Source organism: Pseudophryne corroboree, chromosome 4 (assembly GCF_028390025.1).
Source record: "Pseudophryne corroboree isolate aPseCor3 chromosome 4, aPseCor3.hap2, whole genome shotgun sequence".
Lineage (NCBI taxonomy): Eukaryota > Metazoa > Chordata > Amphibia > Anura > Myobatrachidae > Pseudophryne > Pseudophryne corroboree.
The window spans coordinates 482704951-482726787 of NC_086447.1; the positions used below are offsets into that span (position 1 = coordinate 482704951).

A 21837-nucleotide genomic window follows, 5' to 3' on the forward strand; every position below is an offset into this window, starting at 1 on the left:
ACGTCAGCGTATCCACTGCACTCGCCTGAGGGTCTTTGGTTCGAGAGTAGTAGCAGCAAAGCTTCTTGTTGAGGTGAGACGCATTCATGTCGATCTGCGGGTATCCCCACCTGTCGACAATCTGTTGAAATACCTGAGGATGTAATCCCCACTCCCCTTCGTGGTGACTCAGGAAGTCCGCTTCCCAGTTGTCCACTCCTGGAATGAAAATTGCGGACAGCGCTCTTGCATTTCTTTCCGCCCAGAGAAGTATTTTTGACACTTTTCACATGCAGGCCCTGCTTTTTGTCCCTCCCTGTCGATTGATGTATGCCACCGACGTGGTGTTGTCCGACTGAACCTGGATCGCCTGATCCCTGAGTAGGAGGGGAGGCCTGAATCAGAGCATTGTAGATAGCCTGAAGTTCCAGAATGTTGATCGAAAGTAGGGCCTCTTAGGCAGACCACCTGCCCTGGAACTGCACCCCCTGGGTGACAGCTCCCCATCCTCTTAGTCTCGCACCCGTCGTGAGGAGGATCCAATCCTGAATCCCGAAACGTCAACCTTCCAGCAGGTTGGAAGACTGTAACCACCACAGGAGTGAAATCCTGGCCTGGGGTGACAGCTGACTCATCCGGTGCATCTGAAGATGTGAACCGGACCACTTGTTCAGGATGTCCAATTGGGAGGGTCTGGCATGGAACTGTATCACCTCGTATGAGGCCACCATTTTTCACAACAATTTTATGCAAAGATGAATGGAAACTCGAGCAGGTCGGAGAACCATGCGAACCATCTCTTGAAGTGTTCTCACCTTGTCCTCTGGGAGGAACACTCTCTGAGCTACCGTATCCAGTATCATACCCAGAAACAGAAAGTAGAAGCTCCCTGGAACTCGCTTTTATCAGGAGATCGTCCAAGTAAGGGACAATGTTGACCCCTTGGACTCTGAGCTGGAACATCATTTCCGCCATCACCTTCGTGAACACCCTCAGAGCTGTAGACAGGCCGAAGGGCAACGCCTGAAACTGGTAGTGATCGTTCAGTAGGGCGAACCGTAGATAAGCCTGATGAGGAGGCCAAATTGGGATATGTAGGTAGGCATCCTTGATATCCAGGGACACGAGGAATTCCTGTTGTTCCAGGCCCGGATCACCGCGCTCAAAGATTCAATCTTGAATTTGAATACCGTCCGTTAAGGATTCAAGGACTTCAGATTCAAAATGGGTCTCACAGACCCGTCTGGTTTCGGCACTACAAACAGACTGGAGTAGTAACCTTGTCCTTGCTGTAGCAGGGGTACTGGAACAATGACCCGGGACTGGACCAACTTTTCGATGGCCAGTAGTAACGTAACACACATATTTTCCAAAACTGGCAAGCCTGATTTGAAAAATCATTGGGGAGGAGCACCGTCGAACTCCAGCTTGTATCCCTGAGAGATAAGGTCCCTTACCCAGGCATCTTGGCAGGAACCGTCCCAGATGTGGCTGTAGTGACGTAACCGAGCTCCCACCACGAGATCCCCTCGGGGTGGGTGGGCACAGTCATGCCGAAGTCTTTGTGGAAGCTGAACTGGTGCTCTGTTCCTGAGAGTCAGCAATGGCTGGTTTCTTAGGCTTACCTCTGAAGCTTCTAGTTGCATTGGAGGCATCCTGGGCCCTAGATCGAAATCTGGAGGACTGAAAGGACTGAGTAGACGGTCTCAGGTAGGTACGCCTAGCAGGCGGAGCCCCTGAATGAAAAAAATAAGAATTTACTTACCGATAATTCTATTTCTCGGAGTCCGTAGTGGATGCTGGGGTTCCTGAAAGGACCATGGGGAATAGCGGCTCCGCAGGAGACAGGGCACAAAAAGTAAAGCTTTCCGATCAGGTGGTGTGCACTGGCTCCTCCCCCTATGACCCTCCTCCAGACTCCAGTTAGGTACTGTGCCCGGACGAGCGTACACAATAAGGGAGGAATTTTGAATCCCGGGTAAGACTCATACCAGCCACACCAATCACACTGTACAACCTGTGATCTGAACCCAGTTAACAGTATGATAACAGCGGAGCCTCTGAAAAGATGGCTCACAACAACAATAACCCGATTTAGTTAGCAATAACTATGTACAAGTATTGCAGATAATCCGCACTTGGGATGGGCGCCCAGCATCCACTACGGACTCCGAGAAATAGAATTATCGGTAAGTAAATTCTTATTTTCTCTATCGTCCTTGTGGATGCTGGGGTTCCTGAAAGGACCATGGGGATTATACCAAAGCTCCCAAACGGGCGGGAGAGTGCGGATGACTCTGCAGCACCGAATGAAAGAACTCCAGGTCCTCTTTTGCCAGGGTATCAAATTTGTAGAATTTTACAAACGTGTTCTCCCCCGACCACGTAGCTGCTCGGCAAAGTTGTAATGCCGAGACCCCTCGGGCAGCCGCCCAAGATGAGCCCACCTTCCTTGTGGAATGGGCCTTAACAGATTTAGACTGTGGCAGGCCTGCCACAGAATGTGCAAGTTGAATTGTGCTACCAATCCCACGAGCAATCGACTGCTTAGAAGCAGAAGCACCCAGCATTGTTGGGTGCATACAGGATAAACAGCAAGTCAGATTTCCTGACTCCAGCCAACCTGGAAACTATATTTTCAGGGCCCTGATAACATCCAGCAACTTGGAGTCCTCCAAGTCCCTAGTAGCCGCAGGTACCACAATAAGCTGGTTCAGGTGAAACGCTGACACCACCTTAAGGAGAAACTGGGGACGAGTCCGCAGCTTTGCTCTGTCCGAATGGACAATCAGATATGGCTTTGTGAGATAAAGGCCGCCAATTCTGACACTCGCCTGGCCGAGGCCAGGACCAACAGCATGGTCATTTTCCATGTGAGATATATCAAATCCACAGATTTGAGTTGTTTAAACCAATGTGATTTTTTAGGAATCCCAAAACTACGTTGAGATCGCCCAGTGCCACTGGAGACATCAAAGGGGCTGTATATGCAGTACTCCCTTAACAACTTCTGGACTTCAGGAACTGAAGCCAATTTCTTTCTGGAAGAAAATCAACAGGCCGAAATTTGAACCTTAATGGACCCAATTTGAGACCCATAGACACTCCTGTTTGCAGGAAATGTAGAAATTAACCTAGTTGAAATTCTTCCGTGGAGCCTTCCTGGACTCACACCCTGGCACATATTTTCACCTAAGTGGTGATAATGTTGTGCGGTCACCTCCTTCCTGGCTCTGACCAGGGTAGGGATGACCTCTTCCGGAATGCCTCTTTCCCTTAGGATCCGGCGTTCACCCGCCTTGGCGTCAACGCAGCTGCGGTAAGTCCCGGAACAGACACGGTTCTTGCCGAATCAAGACCCTTCTTAGTATCTCTTTAAGTTCCGGGAACCAAGTCCTTCTTGGCCAAACCGGAGCCACGAGTATAGTTCTTACTCCTCTCCTTCCTATCATTTTCAATACATTGGGTATGAAAAGCAGAGGATGGAACACATACACCGACTGGTACACCGACGGTGTTACCAGAGCGTCCCAGCTATTGCCTGAGTGTCTCTTGACCTGGCGCTTCAGGTGGGACGCCATCATAACCACCTTTGGTCTTTCCCAACGGTTTACAATCATGTGGAAACTTCCAGATTAAGTTTCCACTTTTCCGGGTGGAATTCATTTATGCTGAGGAAATCTTCCCAGTTGCCCACTCCCGGAATGAACACTGCTGACAGTGTTATCACATGATTTTCCGCCCAGCGAAGAATCCTTGCTGTCATTGCCCTCCTGCTTCTTGTGTCGCCCCGTCTGATAACGTGGGCGACCGCCATGATGATGTCCTACTGGATCAGCACCGGTTGACTTTGAAGCAGGAGTCTTCCTAGGCTCAGAGCATTGTAAATTGCCCTTAGCTCCAGTATATTCATGTGGAGAGAAGTCTCCAGACTTGACCACACTTCCTTGGAAATTTTTTCCCTGTGTGACTACTCCCCAGCCTCTCAGGCTGGTATCCGTGGTCCCCAGAACACAGTCCTGAATGCTGAGTGTGCTGCCCTCTAAAAGATGAGCACTCTGCAGCCCCCACAGAAGAGACACCCTTGTCCTTGGAGACAGGATTATCCGCTGATGCATCTGAAAATGCGATCCGGACCATTCGTCCAGCAAATCCCCTGAGATCTGCCGAATGGAATCGCTTCGTAAGAAGCCACCATTTTTCCCAGGACTCCTGTGCATTGATGCACTGATACTTGGCCTGGTTTTAGGAGGTTTCTGACTAGGTCGAATAACTCCTTGGCTTTTTCCTCCCGGAGGAACACCTTTTTCTGGACTATGCCCAGAATCATTCCTAGGAACAGCAGACGTATCGTCGGAAAACAGCTGCGATTCTTGGAATATTTAGAATCCAGTCGTGCTGTCGTAGAACTACTTTAGATAGTGCTCTTCCGACCTCCAACTGTTCTCTGGAACTTGCCCTTTTCAGGATATCGTCCAAGTAAGGGATAATTTAGATGCCTTTTTTCTTTGAAGAAACATCTTTTCGGCCATTACCTTGGTAAAAGGCCCGGGGTGCCGTGGATAATTCAAACGGCATCGTCTGAAACTGATATTGACAGTTCTGTACCACGAACCAGAGGTACCCTTGTTGAGAAGGGCAAATTTGGACATGGAGGTAATCCTTGATGTCCAGGGACACCATATAGTCCCCTTTTTTCCGGTTCGCTATCACTGCTCTGAGTGACTCCATCTCGATTTGAACCTTTTATGTAAGTGTTCAAAGATTTCAGTTTAGACTATGTCTCACCAAGCCGTCTGGCGTCAGTACCACAATATAGTGTGGAAAAATAATACCCTTTTCCTTGTTGTAGGAGGGGTACTTTGATTATCACCTGCTGGATATACAGCTTGTGAATTGTTTCCAATGCTGCCTCCCTGTCGGAGGGAGCCGTTGGTAAAGCAGACTTCAGAAACCTGCGAGGAGAAGATGTCTCGACTCTCCAATCTGTACCCCTGGGATAATACTTGTACTATCTAGGGGTCAACCTGCGAGTGATCCCACTGCGCGCTGAGACTCTTGAGACTACCCCCCCACCTTGAGTCCGCTTGCATGGCCCCAGCGTCATGCTGAGGACTTGGCAGACGCGGTGGAGGGCTTCTTTTCCTGGGAAGGGGCTGCCTGCTGCAGTCTACTTCCCTTACCTCTATGTCTGGGCAGATATGACTGGCCTTTTGCCTGCATGCCCTCATGGGAAAGGAAGGATTGAGGCTGAAAAGACGGTGTCTTTTTCAGCTGAGATGTAACTTGGGGTAAAAAGGTTGGATTTCCCAGCTGTTGCCGTGGTCCCCAGGTCCGATGGACCGACCCCAACTAACTCCTTCCCTTTATACGGCAATACTTCCATGTGCCGTATGGGATCTGTATCACCTGACCACTGTCGTGTCCATGACATCTTCTGGGTGATATGGACAACGTACTTATCTTGATGCCAGAGAGCAAATATCCCTCTGTGCATCTCACGTACATATATATAGAATGCATCCTATTAAATGCTCTATATGAATAAAATATTTTCAGTCAGGGAATCCGACCAAGCCAACCCAGCACTGCATCTCCAGGCTGATGGCGATCGCTGGTCGCAGTATAACCACCGTATGTGTGTATATACTTTTTAGGATATCTTTCCAGCTTCCTATCAGCTGGCTCCTTGAGGGCGGCCGTATCTGGAGACGGTAACGCCACTTGATAAGCGTGTGAGCGCCTTATCACCCTAAGGGGTGTTTCCCAACGCGCCCTAATTTCTGGCGGGAAAGGGTATAACGCCAATATTTGCTATCGGGGTAACCCCACGCATCATCACACACTTCATTTTATTTTATCTGATTCAGGAAAAACTACAGGTAGTTTTTTCACTCCCACATAATACCCTTTTTTGTGGTACTTGTAGTATCAGAAATATGCAACACCTCCTTCATTGCCCTTAACGTGTGGCCCTAATGAGAAATACGTTTGTTTATTCACCGTCGACACTGGATTCAGTGTCCGTGTCTGTGTCTGTGTCGACCGACTGAGGTAAATGGGCGTTTTTAACGCCCCTGACGGTGTTTCTGAGACGCCTGGACCGGTACTAATAGTTTGTCGGCCGTCTCACGTCGTCAACCGACCTTGCAGCGTGTTGACATTCTCACGTAATTCCCTAAATAAGCCATCCATTCCGGTGTCGACTCCCTAGAGAGTGACATCACCATTACAGGCAATTTCTCCGCCTCCTCACCAACATCGTCCTCATACATGTCGACACACACGTACCGACATACAGCACACACACCGGGAATGCTCTGACAGAGGACAGGACCTTTGGGGAGACAGAGGGAGAGTTTGCCAGCACACACCAAAACGCTATAATTATATAGGGACAACCTTATATAAGTGTTTTCCCTTATAGCATCTTTATATATATCTCAATATCGCCAAAATCAGTGCCCCCCCTCTCTGTTTTAACCCTGTTTCTGTAGTGCAGTGCAGGGGAGAGCCTGGGAGCCTTCTCTCCAGGCTTTCTGTGAGAGAAAATGGCGCTGTGTGCTGAGGAGATAGGCCCCGCCCCTTTTTCGGCGGGCTCGTCTCCCGCTATTTAGTGAATCTTGGCAGGGGTTAAATATCTCCATATAGCCTCTGGGGGCTATATGTGAGGTATTTTTCGCCAAAAAAGGTTTTCATTTGCCTCCCAGGGCGCCCCCCTCCCAGCGCCCTGCACCCTCAGTGACTGCCGTGTGAAGTGTGCTGAGAGGAAAATGGCGCACAGCTGCAGTGCTGTGCGCTACCTTTAGAAGACTGCAGGAGTCTTCAGCCGCCGATTCTGGACCTCTTCTTACTTCAGCATCTGCAAGGGGGCCGGCGGCGCGGCTCCGGTGACCATCCAGGCTGTACCTGTGATCGTCCCTCTGGAGCTGATGTCCAGTAGCCAAGAAGCCAATCCATCCTGCACGCAGGTGAGTTCACTCCTTCTCCCCTAAGTCCCTCGTTGCAGTGATCCTGTTGCCAGCAGGACTCACTGTAAAATAAAAAACCTAAGCTAAACTTTCTCTAAGCAGCTCTTTAGGAGAGCCACCTAGATTGCACCCTTCTCGGCCGGGCACAAAAATCTAACTGGAGTCTGGAGGAGGGTCATAGGGGGAGGAGCCAGTGCACACCACCTGATCGGAAAGCTTTACTTTTTGTGCCCTGTCTCCTGCGGAGCCGCTATTCCCCATGGTCCTTTCAGGAACCCCAGCATCCACAAGGACGATAGAGAAATGTGGATTTGCCAGCAGTAGCTTTGGAGATCCATGCGTCCAATTCACCTCCGAGGAGCCATTCACGTGTGAAGGGAAGAGATTCCACATTACGTTTGGAGTCAGCGTCTGCAATCCACTGACGCAACCATATGGCTCTGCGTGCAGACACAGCCATAGTAGTGGTTCTAGCATTTATATTGCCAATCTCTTTAAGGGAGTCACAGAGAACTCTTGCCATGTCCTGAATGTGTTTTAGGAAAGTTACAGTAGTAACCAAGGTTATATCACATGAAAGACTCTCTTGAATCTGAGTAGCCCATGTATGAATAGAAAGTGCCATCCAGCAACCAGCAATGACCGGTCTTTGAGCTACACCTGCAGCAGTGTAGATAGATTTTAGAGTGGTCTCTATTTTCCTATCCCCCGGGTCCTTTACGGTAAAAGAGCCTGGAGCAGGGAGCAGGTGAGAGACTGAGATGTCTACTGCTGGAGATTCTTCGCAGAATTTCCTGCCTTCAGGGGCAAATGGGAAGGTATTTAAAAAACCTTTTGGACACCTGATATTTTTTATCTGGATTTTTCCAGGCTACTTTAAATAAATCATCCAATTCTTTGGAATCAGGAAAGTCAGTTTGTCTTGTGGGAGTAAAAGTGACTGCTGATTAGTAGCGTCCTCCATGGGGAGCTTTAACACATCCCGTATAGCCAATATGAGGGGTGCGATACCCTGTGTAGGGGTGGAATCCCCACTATCAGATTCTGACTATCCCCACTATCAGATTCTGACTATTCCCACTATCAGATTCTGATGGGGATTCCATCCCCATCAGAATCTGATAGGATTGCAGGAAAAGCACGTTTTTGTGCACCTGTAGACAGCGGGGGATGGGATGCATCAGCCTTGGCAGTTAGGCTAGCTACTGCTTGTTGCAGTTCTTGTGTTTTATTGGCATTGGCAATGAGCTGAGATGACATATCCGATATCATGGTTTTTATAGCCCCCAGCCAGGAAGGCTCTGGAATCTCCCCCATGTTGTTATAAGCATTTTGTGATGACTGACTACTGTGCTCACAGGATATAAAGCAGATGAACTAGGGGAGAATCTGGCATTACATACATTGCATGACTTCTGTTTCACCATAATGAAAGACAGAAACAATACACATACAACACAGACTGAATACTATACAACAAAAGGCACTTAAGCCGGCGCTGGCTGTCTTTCCAATAATTACGAAAACTATGGATGATTGAAAACACTTGAATTTATTAGCTAGACAATAATTAGTAAGTTAAAACATGAATAAAATATAAAATTCACATATACATATGAAGTTAAAGGGCATAGATGGAGCTGAGAAAAAAATTCAAATATGCTGCTAATATGTGTCCACTGAGGATCCCGGACTAGAACACTGGACAAAAGTTCCCTGGGGAAGAGAAATGAAATACAGCTGGTGTTACCCGTGAGGATGGAGGCTTCCAGAGGCTTTTGAAAACAGCAAGCAAGCTGTATCACTTGTATTCAAGCTGGGTCTCTCCAATCGGTGCTGTAATCGAAATGTCCCACAGAGAACAATTCCAAAGCAGGTGTTCCAAAATTAATTGTCATAAGTCCATATCTGGATCCGTTGTGATGTGGAGCACTGGTGATGGTGGTGATGGCAGCTTTTACACTTAACGCGTTTCCCTAGGCACAGTCACCTAGCTTCTGATGAAGCTAGGTGACCGTGCCTAGGGAAACGCGTTAAGTGTAAAAGCTGCCATCACCAGTGCTCCACATCACAACGGATCCAGATATGGACTTATGACAATTAATTTTGGAACACCTGCTTTGGAATTGTTCTCTGTGGGACATTTCGATTACAGCACCGATTGGAGAGACCCAGCTTGAATACAAGTGATACAGCTTGCTTGCTGTTTTCAAAAGCCTCTGGAAGCCTCCATCCTCACGGGTAACACCAGCTGTATTTCATTTCTCCTCCCCAGGGAACTTTTGTCCAGTGTTCTAGTCCGGGATCCTCAGTGGACACATATTAGCAGCATATTTGAATTTTTTTCTCAGCTCCATCTATGCCCTTTAACTTCATATGTATATGTGAATTTTATATTTTATTCATGTTTTAACTTACTAATTATTGTCTAGCTAATAAATTCAAGTGTTTTCAATCATCCATAGTTTTCTTAATTATTGGAAAGACAGCCAGCGCCGGCTTAAGTGCCTTTTGTTGTAAAAACTCTTTATTGGGACTGACAATCCCTTGCTGGCAGCTGTGACAGCGCATCTGGACCTGCTCTTTTCTCTGAATACTATACAAGCCTGCCCTATTGCATGTGAGAGGAGACACAGAAGAGAGGACACCAGCGCACCCAACGATGTACAGCCCCAGTGAGACTGTCAGCGTTTTATGCAGTAACATATAACAGTGATACTGCTGTACAGAGAATTCCCCAAAGGAATGTAAACTGTGCACTAATAGCGGCTCTCCCACTCTACACCCGGCACCAGTGATCCTGTGACCGTTTTGAGGAGCTGTATGAGGCTGCTGCTGCTTATGCAGAGGAAGGCGCCAAAATGCCGCTGAGCCCGCTCTAATGTAGCTCTGCACCCTGCTATGGCGTCGGAGCTACTAATAAGTTTTATACTAGCAATGTCTCCACAGGCTGTGTAGCCTCACATAAATGCTTGGTACAACACCCCAACAACCAGTGCCTTCCCCAGGAGGGACCAGTACGCCTCACCCATGCTTCTGCCGCACAATGAACCGGGGGGCCCCCGGTTTGTACTCACCACGACGATCACCTTTCAGGCTCTGTTAGGGGTGTGCGGCAAGCTGCAGCAGCTCCCAATCCTCCTGCAGCGGAGAAGCGGCTCTGCACCTCATGAGACCGGTAACTGCCCCCCCCCCCTCTAACTCCCACGGCGCAGGTATGCTGTTGCCCAAACAGCATACCAAAATAAGTAAAAGTTTAAATGAAATTGAAGAAAAACTCTGGAGCTGCAGAGTGTGCATCCTCTCCTAAGGGCACTTTTTTCTAAACTGCCTGTGGGAGGGGGCATAGAGGGGAGGAGCCAGCACACCCAGTTGAAGAAATTTAAAGTGCACTGGCTCCTTTGGACCAGTCTATACCCCATCATACTAAATCTGTCCCCAATATCCCTTATGGATGCTAGAGAAACTAAGATATCGATATTTGGTAGTAATGGGAGAAAATTAGTGATGAGCGGATTCGGTTTTACTCGGTTTTACTCGGTTCTCAAAACCGAATCTTATTGGCTCACTGATGTCACGTGTTTTGGATAACCAATAAGATTCGGTTTTGAGAACCGAGTAAAACCGAGTAAAACCGAATCCGCTCATCACTAGAGAAAATATGTGAGATGTCGCATCGGGGAAGAGGTACATCCAGATTACATTCAAGCGACAACAAAGAATCCTACAACTGTTATGATCTAGGCATGTATGACAGATGCTGTAAGTAGCCTTCATGTCATAGATGGCACACTGAACAGCAGAAAGTACACTGACACCATCCTACAACGAAAACTTCTGCCTTCTATCAGGGATATTTTTCCAGATAATGCCCCATTTTTTTCCAGCAGGATTCAGCTCCCTGCCACACTGCACGTATATGCAAACTGTGGTTCACAGAGAATGACATACAGGTGCTGGGATGGCCAGGAAACAGCCCAGACCTAAACATAGAAACATAGAATTTGACGGCAGATAAGAACCACTTGGCCCATCTAGTCTGCCCCTTTTTTATTTTATCCTTTAGGCAATCTCAACCATTTTTTAACCTTATTCTTTGTAAGGATATTCATATGCCTGTCCCAAGCATGTTTAAATTGCCCTACAGTCTTAGCCTCTACCACCTCTGATGGGAGGCTATTCCACTTATCCACTACCCTTTCTGTGAAGTAATTTTTCCTTAAATTTCCCCTGAACCCCCCCCCCCCTCCAGTCTCAATGTATGCCCTCGAGTTCTAATACTTCTTTTCCTTTGAAGAATGTTTCCCTCCTGAACTTTGTTAAGACCCTTGATATATTTGAAAGTTTCTATCATGTCCCCCCTTTCCCTTCTCTCCTCCAAACTATACATGTTAAGATCTTTTAGCCTTTCCGGGTAAGTTTTGTGATGTAGGCCATGCACCATTTTAGTTGCCCTTCTTTGTACACTCTCTAATGTATAAATATATCTTTCTGGAGATAGGGTCTCCAGAACTGGACACAGTATTCCAGATGGGGCCGTACCAATGACCTATACAGTGGCATTATCACTTCTTTTTTCCTGCTACTGATTCCTCTCCCTATGCAACCAAGCATCTGACTTGCCTTTCTCATTGCTTTGTTGCATTGCTTTCATGTCACTTGAAATAGTGACTCCTAAATCTCTTTCCTCCTCAGTAGTTTCCATTATAGTACCCATGATACTATACTTAGCCTTTGGGTTTTTGAGACCCAAGTGCATGATTTTGCATTTTTTAGCATTAAACTGTAGTTGCCACGTTCTTGACCATTTCTCAAGCCTACCTAGGTCATTAATCATTTGTTTGACCCCTCCCGGTGTGTCTACCCTGTTGCATATCTTTGTATCATCTGCAAAAAGGCATATCTTCCCTTCAATACCATCTGAAATGTCACCAACAAAGATATTAAAGAGAACTGGACCAAGTACAGATCCCTGGGGTACTCCACTGGTAAGATTTCCCTCCATAGATTGCACTCCATTAACTACGACTGTCTGTTTCCTATCCTGCAACCAGGTTCTTATCCATTTAACTGATTTATAATCCACCCCCAGGCTTTCAAGTTTATTTAGCAGTCTGCGATGTGGGACAGTGTCAAATGCCTTACTAAAGTCTAGATATGCTACATCTACAGCTCCCCCTTGATCTATTATTTTCATCACAGAGTCAAACAAGTCAATAAGATTTGTTTGGCATGATCTCCCACCAGTAAATCCATGCTGTTTTGGATCCTGTAAGTTATTTGATTTAAGATATTCCACTACTCTTTCTTTTAATAGTTTTTCCATTACTTTCCCTACTACTGATGTAAGGCTTACTGGTCTGTAGTTACTTGCTTCTTCCTTGCTTCCACTTTTGTGCAGTGGAACTACATTTGCTCTTTTCCAGTCCTCTGGAATAGCACCTGTATTTAGTGACTGGTTAAATAATTCTGTTAAAGGTGTAACCAGCACATCTTTTAGCTCTTTGAGTATCCTTGGGTGTATCCCATCTGGTCCCATTGATTTATCCACTTTTAGTTTTGAAAGTCCTCTGTAAATGTACTTTCATCTACCTTATTTTTATGAATGTCCTTGCAACTTAACTGTGGACCCATCCCTTCTTCTGTAGTAAATACTGAGCAAAAATAATTATTTAGGTGATCTGCTTTTGCCTTGTCTCCCTCCACCAAATGCCCACTCTCTGTCTTAAGTCTTATTATTCCTCCATTTGATTTTCTCCTTTCACTTATATACTTAAAAAAAGTTTTGCCCCCTTTATCTACTGACTGGGCCATTTTCTCCTCAGCTTCTGCCTTTGCACGTCTGAACCCATAGAACATTTGTGGTTCAGTTTGAAAAAAACTGGTACATCTGAGGCATCCATCCAATAAAAAGAGAATTAATTGAGGTTATAATTGTCTCATGGCACCACATAATAAAGAAGGAAGAGCTCCAAACATTGGTTGGCTCAATGCCACGTCGCTGTGCTGCTGTCTTGAAAAATAAAGGATACCCAACAAAATACTGATAGGACAGGGACATCATAAGTACACAGGGATTTTTATCCTAAGTGTTGCTTTCACTGCATAACTTCCCTTGTAATGCCAATATTTGACCTCTGTTTATTGTGTTGAATTCAGCATTAAATTCCCTTTCATTTTATATATAAATCATCGCACTGCATGAAGTGTAAAGGGCCCCATACAGTAACGCAACATGTCACAGGCGATCACCCCGGCAGCCTCCCGGGGGGCAGGATCGCCCAAGATACATCGTATGCTGTCCTTTTGCATCCGATGTATCTTGGGCGATCTCAGCCATGCCTGCGGGGTCTGACATGATTGAATGTGCAGCACATTCAATCTGGAGGATCCGATGCTCACGGGAACGCGCATCGGATTGGATCGGAAACACCTCCAAAATGCCTGATTTCATCCGATATATCGGGGCGAATGCCTGAAATCGGATGAAATCGGGCATTATCGTCCTAGTGTATAGGGCCCTTAACAGTTTCTATAAGCATTCGAAGTTGAAAAACATTCAAATTTCAAAGTGTCCGCAATTTTGGCCACCAGTATATATATTTATTTATTTATTTTAAATTCCTTGTCAGTATTAATGCAATGTATTTGAAATAAATAGTGCACACAATTGTGAATCCGTTTAAGCACATACCTTCAGTATCATCTTCCTGTCGGAATTCAACAGAGTTCATTTTCCTACCCACCTGTGTGTAACGATAAACATAAACACCATTTCAATTGTACAGTACACCTGACACACAATGGGGGGAATTCAGATGTTTGAAAAGTCGTTTGGGTGTCGGTTTTCTCCTGTCTAACAGATAGGAAAAAACAGACACCCAACTGACTTTTCAAACAATTGAATATCCCCCAGTGAATGAAATTCTGTGTTCGACAACTATTCGTGAGAATACAAGCCATTCGGGTATGGATCACTGGGTCGACCCCAAAAGGTCAACATGCATATGGTCGACATTGTAAAAAGGTCAACATGGTAAAAAGGTCAACAAGGAAAATGACCGCCTTTAAAGTGTTGTTTACTCTGAAAAATGACCGGGAATTCCAATTAGTGCACCAGGTTCCCTTGCATGGTTCGCTTCGCTCATCATGCTGCGGACAAGGTTACTATTCCCAATCATAGCAGTAAATTTACTAAGGTGGGAGGCTTTTGTTTTTTTAGAAATGGTGATGTTGCCCATAGCAACCAATCAGATTCTTATCTTCTAGAAGCAGCAAGATAAATGTTAAGTATCATCTGATTGGTTGTTATCAGCAACATCACCAGTTCTAAAAAAAAAAAATCACACCTTAGTAAATTTACCCCATAGTCCACGTGAATGGTAAAGTATGAAAAAGTTGAAAAAAATATCTTACATTAACTTTCTGTACTTCTTGCCTCTTAATATTGTAGAAAGTTGATTTGACTATTGATATAATCTGAAACCACAACTCCAAGGTTATTTTAATTAATTGTTGAAACTGCGTGACCATTCCTTCGGAATTATGCATTTGGTGCTGAAGTCTCATCATCGGGTGTAGTATGGTATGCTGGCGGCCGGGCTCCCGGCGGCCAGCAAACTGGCGCCGGAATCCCGACCGCCGGCATACCGACAGCTGGGCGAGCGCAAATGAGCCCCTTGCGGTATCTATTCTCCCTCCGGTATATTGTGCGCCGGGATCCCAACAGCCAGCAAACTGAAGACCACCCCTCATCATCTTGTTGGTAGGTAGGCAAAGGGCTTCGCTGCGCTCGCCTCCCCGCCAGCAATCTAATCATCGGGATCCCAGCGCCGGACCACCTGAAAAATAAAGCCTGGGGCGAACACTGCATGAAGCCCCATCATATTAGTTCAATAAAGGTTTATCACATGCTCCACAAACATGATAGGTTGGGTTCAGGTGACCGGCGGGATCCCAAACGAACCCGAACCATCATGTTTGAGGAGCATGTGATAAACCTTTATCGAACGAATATGATGGGGCTTGATGCAGTGTTCGCCCCAGGCTATTTTTCAGGCGGTCTGCCTGGTAAAAATCCCCTGCCGCTTGACACTCTCTCTCCTTTCCCTCCTGGCTGAATGAACCACACCACAGTGTAGCTCACAGCTCCCTTCTCCTTCTGATTCCCACTCTACTCCACCTACTCCACAATGCCTCTCTCCTCCCCTTCACAGGCTCTGGATGTCTCTGCCCCTCTCCCTTTGTCAGTTTCCTGCGGGCTATGCTTGCCACCATCCCAGGTTCCCCTTGCATCTGCCATCGGAGCTGCACTGGGCGGTGCAGACGGCGGGACTGGGTGGCCAACAGCGGAAAAAGGGCATGAGACAGCTGCTCTGTGCTGAGATCTGCCACTACTGTTCCTGGAGCTGGGGGAGCACTTTCTCCTGGCAATGTACCTGCTGGACCCTGTGCCCCTGCAGATGGAGCAGAGCACCACCAGAGGAAGACTGTCTACTGGCAGACACCCAGTTAAACAATTTTTCAACCACACTTTCATTTATTGGGGATTTTATTTTTACTGAAAATGTTATTCATTTATTGTGAAAGTCACTCAAAGTATATATGCCATAATTTGCCACAAAACATGAGAACTTGGTGTTTTTCGTCATCTTCTTCTTGGCAAGGAACCCTACCCATCCTTGCATTTCAAGGATGCACAAAGCTACTGGCCTGGAAAGCAGGAGTAATGAAGCTAAACTGGGACCTTGCAATGACAATTTCCCAGATCATCTACATGGAGTCCTGAGTAAGGTCATCATGTGGCTATATGGGTGCCCATCAGTTACATTATACTTAATAGAATACCACTCAGTACCTACTAGCAATATGTTTGCACAGTCCCAACCTCACCACTTGAACTGGCGGCATTATGGAAAAGCTTACGAACCATGCTAAAGAAAGGTGTGATTCTCATATTCCTTTTACACAGGGAGATAAAGGCTTCTTTTCCAAGCTTTACATAATAGAAAAATCATCAAGACATTTCCAAAACGTTCTCCATCTGAGGCAGCGCAATCAATACATTTCCGCAAGGAGTCAGTAGAGTCCATTCTTCTGGCAGGAGGGAAAGGAGAAGTCCTTACCTCCACAGATCTGCAAGGCACTTCTCCCATCCCTATTATAGCTCAACAGTCCCTTAGATAAGTCATACTCATAAGTCAAAGCATGTTTTCAAAGACAGCACAACTCAGGGAAGGATATTCCTACAGGAACATGGTTGGATTATTGGAACAGCAATAAGTGATTTTATACTTCCAAAGCTACGATTCTTTGAGGCACAGATAGACACAGGGAAAGACACAGTGAGCCAAATTTAAAAGAGGGCCTAATTTAGCAAAGATTGCAAATTCTGCTAATTAGCAGAATTTGCAATGCTCTGGAGCGCATGCTGGGGGCCGCCCATCGCTGGGCAAGGCTGCCCAGCATGCTGACCGGAGCCTCCCCCCAGTTGAACAAGCAGAAATTGCGAACACATCGGAATTTCTGCTTGTTAGCAGAAACTAAGGAAGCCTCCTGCAGGTGCAGCTTAGCAGGCTGCCATGTGCTTTTTAATAAGGAGTGGCTTCCGTCTGGCCACTCTACCATATAGGCCTGATTGGTGGATTGCTGCAGAGATAGTTGTCCTTCTGGAAGGTTCTCCTCTCTCCACAGAGGAATGCTGTAGCTCTGACACAGTGACCATCGGGTTCTTGGTCACCTCCCTGACTAGGGCACTTCTCTCCCGATAGGTCAGTTTAGACGGCCGGCCATCTTTAGGAAGAGTCCTGGTGGTTCCAAACTTCTTCCATTTACGGATGATGGAGGCCACTGTGCTCATTGGGACCTTCAACGTAGCAGATATTTTTCTGTACACTTCCCCAGATTTGTGCCTCGAGACAATCCTGTCTCGGAGGTCTACAGACAATTCCTTTGACTTCATGTTTGGTTTGTGCTCAGACATGCACTGTCAAGTATGGGATCTTATATAGACAGGGGTGTGCCATTCCAAATCATGTCCAATCAACCGAATTTACCAAAGGTGAACTCCAATTAAGCTGTAGGAACATCTCAATGATGATCAGTGGAAACAGGATGAATCTGAACTCAATTTTCAGTTTCATTGCAAAGGCTGTGAATACTTATGTACATGTGATTTCTTAGTTTTTTTATTTTTAATAAATTAGCAAAAATCTCAAAAAAACTTTTTTCACGTTGTCATTATGGGGTATTGTGTGTAGAATTTCGAGGGAAAAATGAATTTATTCCATTTTGGAATAAGGCTGTAACATCACAAAATGTGGAAAAAGTGAAGCGCTGTGAATACTTTCTGGATGCACTGTACATTAAAGTCATAATTACCTATTCTCAGGGAGAGGCCAGGATATTGTCCCGGATATTGGGGGACACTCCCGCCCCCCTTCCCCCCGGGAAAGTGGGCAAGTCTCTCGCATCCCGCCGCACCACCAGTGGTATCCCATCACGCAGGAGAAGTGGGTGGGGTAATGATGCGATTTGCGATAAATTGCATTATTGCAGCCCCACCCCCACTTGACAATGCTGGTAATGTGGGCATTGTAAAGTGGGGGCAGGGCTATGATTATGTAATTGCATCTCCACGCCCCCCCTCCTGTGCAAACTGGCTGTTTCCTCCCGAAGGGAGCAGCCAAAAAGCAGGCAACTACTTAGAGAGAGAATTGGCTAATAAACAGAACGCTCCAGACCCCTAAATGCGGAACTTGTAAAATGCATCCCCATTCAGGGGGGGTTTTGTCTGTAGCAGATGTCACTGGGGAGATGAAGAGAAAGAGATTGCAGGACCTTAGAGGGAAGCTGTAATCTCTCCCTCGCCATCTCCCCGGTGCCAGCCATCGCATAGACACCCCACAACACCAGTGACATAAAGTGGGGTGAGGCAGAGCATTTCCTGTCATACTAATGTTTATACTAGAGTTTTGACTGTATAAAGGATAATAAGATTTTAAACCTACCGGTAAATCTTTTTCTCCTAGTCCGTAGAGGATGCTGGGGACTCTGTAAGGACCATGGGGTATAGACGGGCTCCGCAGGAGACATGGGCACAATAAAGAACTTTTAGTATGGGTGTGCACTGGCTCCTCCCTCTATGCCCCTCCTCCAGACCTCAGTTAGAGAACTGTGCCCAGAGGAGATGGACAATATGAGGAAAGGATTTTGTTAATCTAAGGGCAAGATTCATACCAGCCCACACCAAACATACCATATAACCTGGAATATACACAACCAGTCAACAGTATGAACAATAAACAGCATCAGTCAAAGACCGATTCCAACTGCAACATAACCCTTATGAAAGCAACAACTATATACAAGTCTTGCAGATTTAGTCCGCACTGGGACGGGCGCCCAGCATCCTCTACGGACTAGGAGAAAAAGATTTACCGGTAGGTTTAAAATCTTATTTTCTCTTACGTCCTAGAGGATGCTGGGGACTCCGTAAGGACCATGGGGTTTATACCAAAGCTCCAAACCGGGCGGGAGAGTGAGGAGGACTCTGCAGCACCGACTGAGCAAACGCAAGGTCCTCCTCAGCCAGGGTATCAAACTTGTAGAATTTAGCAAAAGTGTTTGAACCCGACCAAGTTGCTGCTCGGCAAAGCTGTAATGCCGAGACGCCTCGGGCAGCCGCCCAAGAAGAGCCCACTTTCCTAGTGGAATGGGCCTTTACAGAATTTGGTAACGGCAATCCAGCCGTAGAATGAGCCTGCTGAATCGTGTTACAGATCCAGCGAGCAATAGTCTGCTTAGAAGCAGGAGCGCCAACCTTGTTGGCTGCATACAGGACAAACAGAGCCTCTATTTTCCTAATCCTAGCCGTCCTGGCTACATAAATCTTTAAGGCTCTGACCACATCCAGGGACTTGGAGTCCTCCCAGTCCCCCGTAGCCACAGGCACCACAATAGGTTGGTTCATGTGAAAAGAAGAAACCACCGTAGGCAAAAATTGAGGACGCGTCCTCAACTCAGCTCTATCCACATGGAAAATCAAATAGGGGCTCTTGTGGGACAAGGCCGCCAATTCGGACACCCGCCTTGCAGACGCCAAGGCCAATAACATGACCACCTTCCACGTGAGAAATTTTAATTCAACTGTTTGAAGAGGTTCAAACCAGTGAGACTTCAGAAAGTTTAAGACCACGTTAAGGTCCCACGGTGCCACTGGGGGCTGGATGTGCAGCACTCCCTTCACAAACGTTTGGACTTCTGGGAGAGAAGCTAATTCCCTCTGAAAGAAGATAGATAAGGCCGAAATCTGTACCTTAATGGAGCCTAATTTCAGGCCCATATCCACTCCTGTCTGTAAAAAGTGGAGAAATCGGCCCAGATGGAAATCTTCCGTAGGAGCATTCTTGGCTTCACACCAAGAAACATATTTCCTCCAAATACGGTGATAATGCTTTGCCGTCACATCTTTTCTAGCCTTTAGTAGAGTAGGGATGACTTCCTCCGGAATACCTTTTTCAGCTAGGATTCGGCGCTCAACCGCCATGCCGTCAAACGTAACCGCGGTAAGTCTTGGAACACACATTACCCCTGCTGTAACAGGTCCTCTCTGAGAGGAAGAGGCCACGGATCTTCTGTGAGCATTTCCTGAAGATCTTAGTACCAGGCCCTTCGAGGCCAATCTTGAACAATGAGTATTGCCTGCACTCTCCTTTGCCTTATGGAGCCTCAAAATTTTTGAGATAACAGGAAGAGGAGGAAACACATAGACCGACAGAAACTCCCATGGTGTCACTAGGGCGTCTACTGCTACTGCCTGAGGGTCCCGTGACCTGGCGCAATACCGTCGAAGCTTCGGGTTGAGGCGTGACGCCATCATGTCTATTTGAGGAATTCCCCAAAGACTTGTTATCTCTGTAAAAACTTCTTGATGAAGTCCCCACTCTCCTGGATGGAGATCGTGTCTGCTGAGGAAATCTGCTTCCCAGTTGTCCACTCCCGGAATGAAGACAGCTGACAGAGCGCTTACGTGATTTTCCGCCCAGCGAAGAATCCTGGTGGCTTCCGCCATCGCCACTCTGGTCCTTGTCCCGCCTTGGCGGTTTACATGAGCCACGGCTGTGACGTTGTCTGATTGAATCAGAACTGGGAGGCCCGAAGAAGATTCTCCGCTTGCCGTAGGCCGTTGTATATGGCCCTCAACTCCAGTATGTTGATGTGTAGACAAACCTCCGGCTTGACCATAGTCCCTGAAAATTTCTTCCTTGTGTGACTGCTCCCCATCCTCGGAGGCTCGCGTCCGTGGTCACCAGAACCCAGTTTTGAATGCCGAACCTGCGACCCTCTAGGAGGTGAGCACTCTGCAGCCACCACAGAAGAGACAACCTGGCCCTGGGGGACAGGCTTATTTTCTGATGAAGTTGAAGATGGGACCCGGATCACTTGTCCAGAAGGTCCCACTGAAATGTCCTCGCATGAAACCTGCCGAAGGGGATGGCCTCGTAGGTTGCCACCATTTTTCCCAGTACTCGAGTGCATTGATGGACTGACACTCTTTTCGGTTTTAACAGGTCTCTGACCATGTTCTGGAGTTCCTGGGCTTTTTCCATCGGGAGAAAAACCCTCTTTTGTTCCGTATCCAGAATCATGCCTAGGAACGATAGCCGAGTCGTTGGAACCAATTGTGACTTTGGCAGCTTGAGAATCCAACCGTGCTGTTGGAGCACTTTCAAGGAGAGCGACACGCTCTCCAGCAGTTTGTCTCTCGATCGCGCCTTTATCAGGAGATCGTCCAAGTATGGGATAATTGTAACTCCCTGCCTGCGCAGGAGCACCATCATCTCTGCCATTACCTTGGTGAAAATCCTCGGGGCCGTGGAAAGCCCAAACGGCAACGTCTGAAACTGGTAATGACAGTCCTGTACAGCGAATCTCAGGTATTCCTGATGAGGAGGGTATATGGGTCCATGAAGGTATGCATCCTATATATCTAGTGACACCATAAAATCCCCCCCTTCCAGGCTGAATATGACCGCTCGGAGCGATTCCATCTTGAATTTGAAATTTTTCAAGTACAGGTTTAGGGATTTCAGATTTAAAATGGGTCTGACCGAACCATCCGGCTTCGGGACCACAAATAGTGTTGAATAATACCCTTTTCCCTGTTGAACCAGGGGAACCTTGACCACCACTTGCTGTTGACACAGCTTTTGAATTGCAGCTAACACCACCTCCCTTTCCGGTGGTGAAGCTGGGAAGGCCGTCTTGAAAAATTGGCGGGGTGGGGGGTGGGGGCACCTCTTCGAATTCCAGCTTGTAGCCCTGGGAAACAATTTCGATTGCCCAAGGATCCACTTCTGAAAGAATCCAGATTCGGCTGAAAAGTCGAAGAAGTGCCCCCACCGGTGCGGACTCCCTTAGGGGAGCCCCAGCGTCATGCGGTGGATTTTGTAGAAGCCGGGGAGGACTTTTGCTCCTGGGAGCTAGCCAACGCAGGTGTTCTTTTCCCTTTACCCTTACCTCTGGCAAGGAAAGAGGAGCCCCGACCTCTTCTGGCCTTATGCGACCGAAAGGAATGCATCTGATACTGTGGAGTTTTCTTTTGCTGTTGGTAAATTTAGATTTACCAGCGGTAGCTGTGGCAACCAGGGGTCTGCGAGCCCCTCCCCAAACAACACTTCACCTTCGGGGTGTGGTTCCTTTTATCGACAGTATCTAGGTCGACAATGTTTAGGTCGACCACTATAGGTCGACAGTCACTAGGTCGACATGGATGGAAGGTCGACAGGGTTTCTAGGTCGACATGTGCTAGGTCGACAGGTCTAAAAGGCCAACATGAGGATTTTTTTTTTTTTGGTGTCGTTTTCTTCGTAGAGTGACCGGGATC

General features: G+C 47.0%; 1 protein-coding gene across 2 annotated transcripts in view; it reads right to left on the reverse strand.

Annotated features, from left to right (window-relative positions):
• Positions 1 to 21837, reverse strand: part of BEND3 (BEN domain containing 3) — a 66346-nt gene that overhangs the window by 32340 nt on the left and 12169 nt on the right. The window contains exon 2 of one of the 2 annotated variants that reach the window (XM_063917067.1): positions 13645 to 13696. The exons of the other annotated variant lie outside the window; for it this stretch is intronic. Coding sequence (XP_063773137.1) covers positions 13645 to 13696 — 52 coding nt within the window. The remainder of the gene's footprint in view (positions 1 to 13644; positions 13697 to 21837) is intronic. 2 annotated transcript variants of the gene reach the window in all.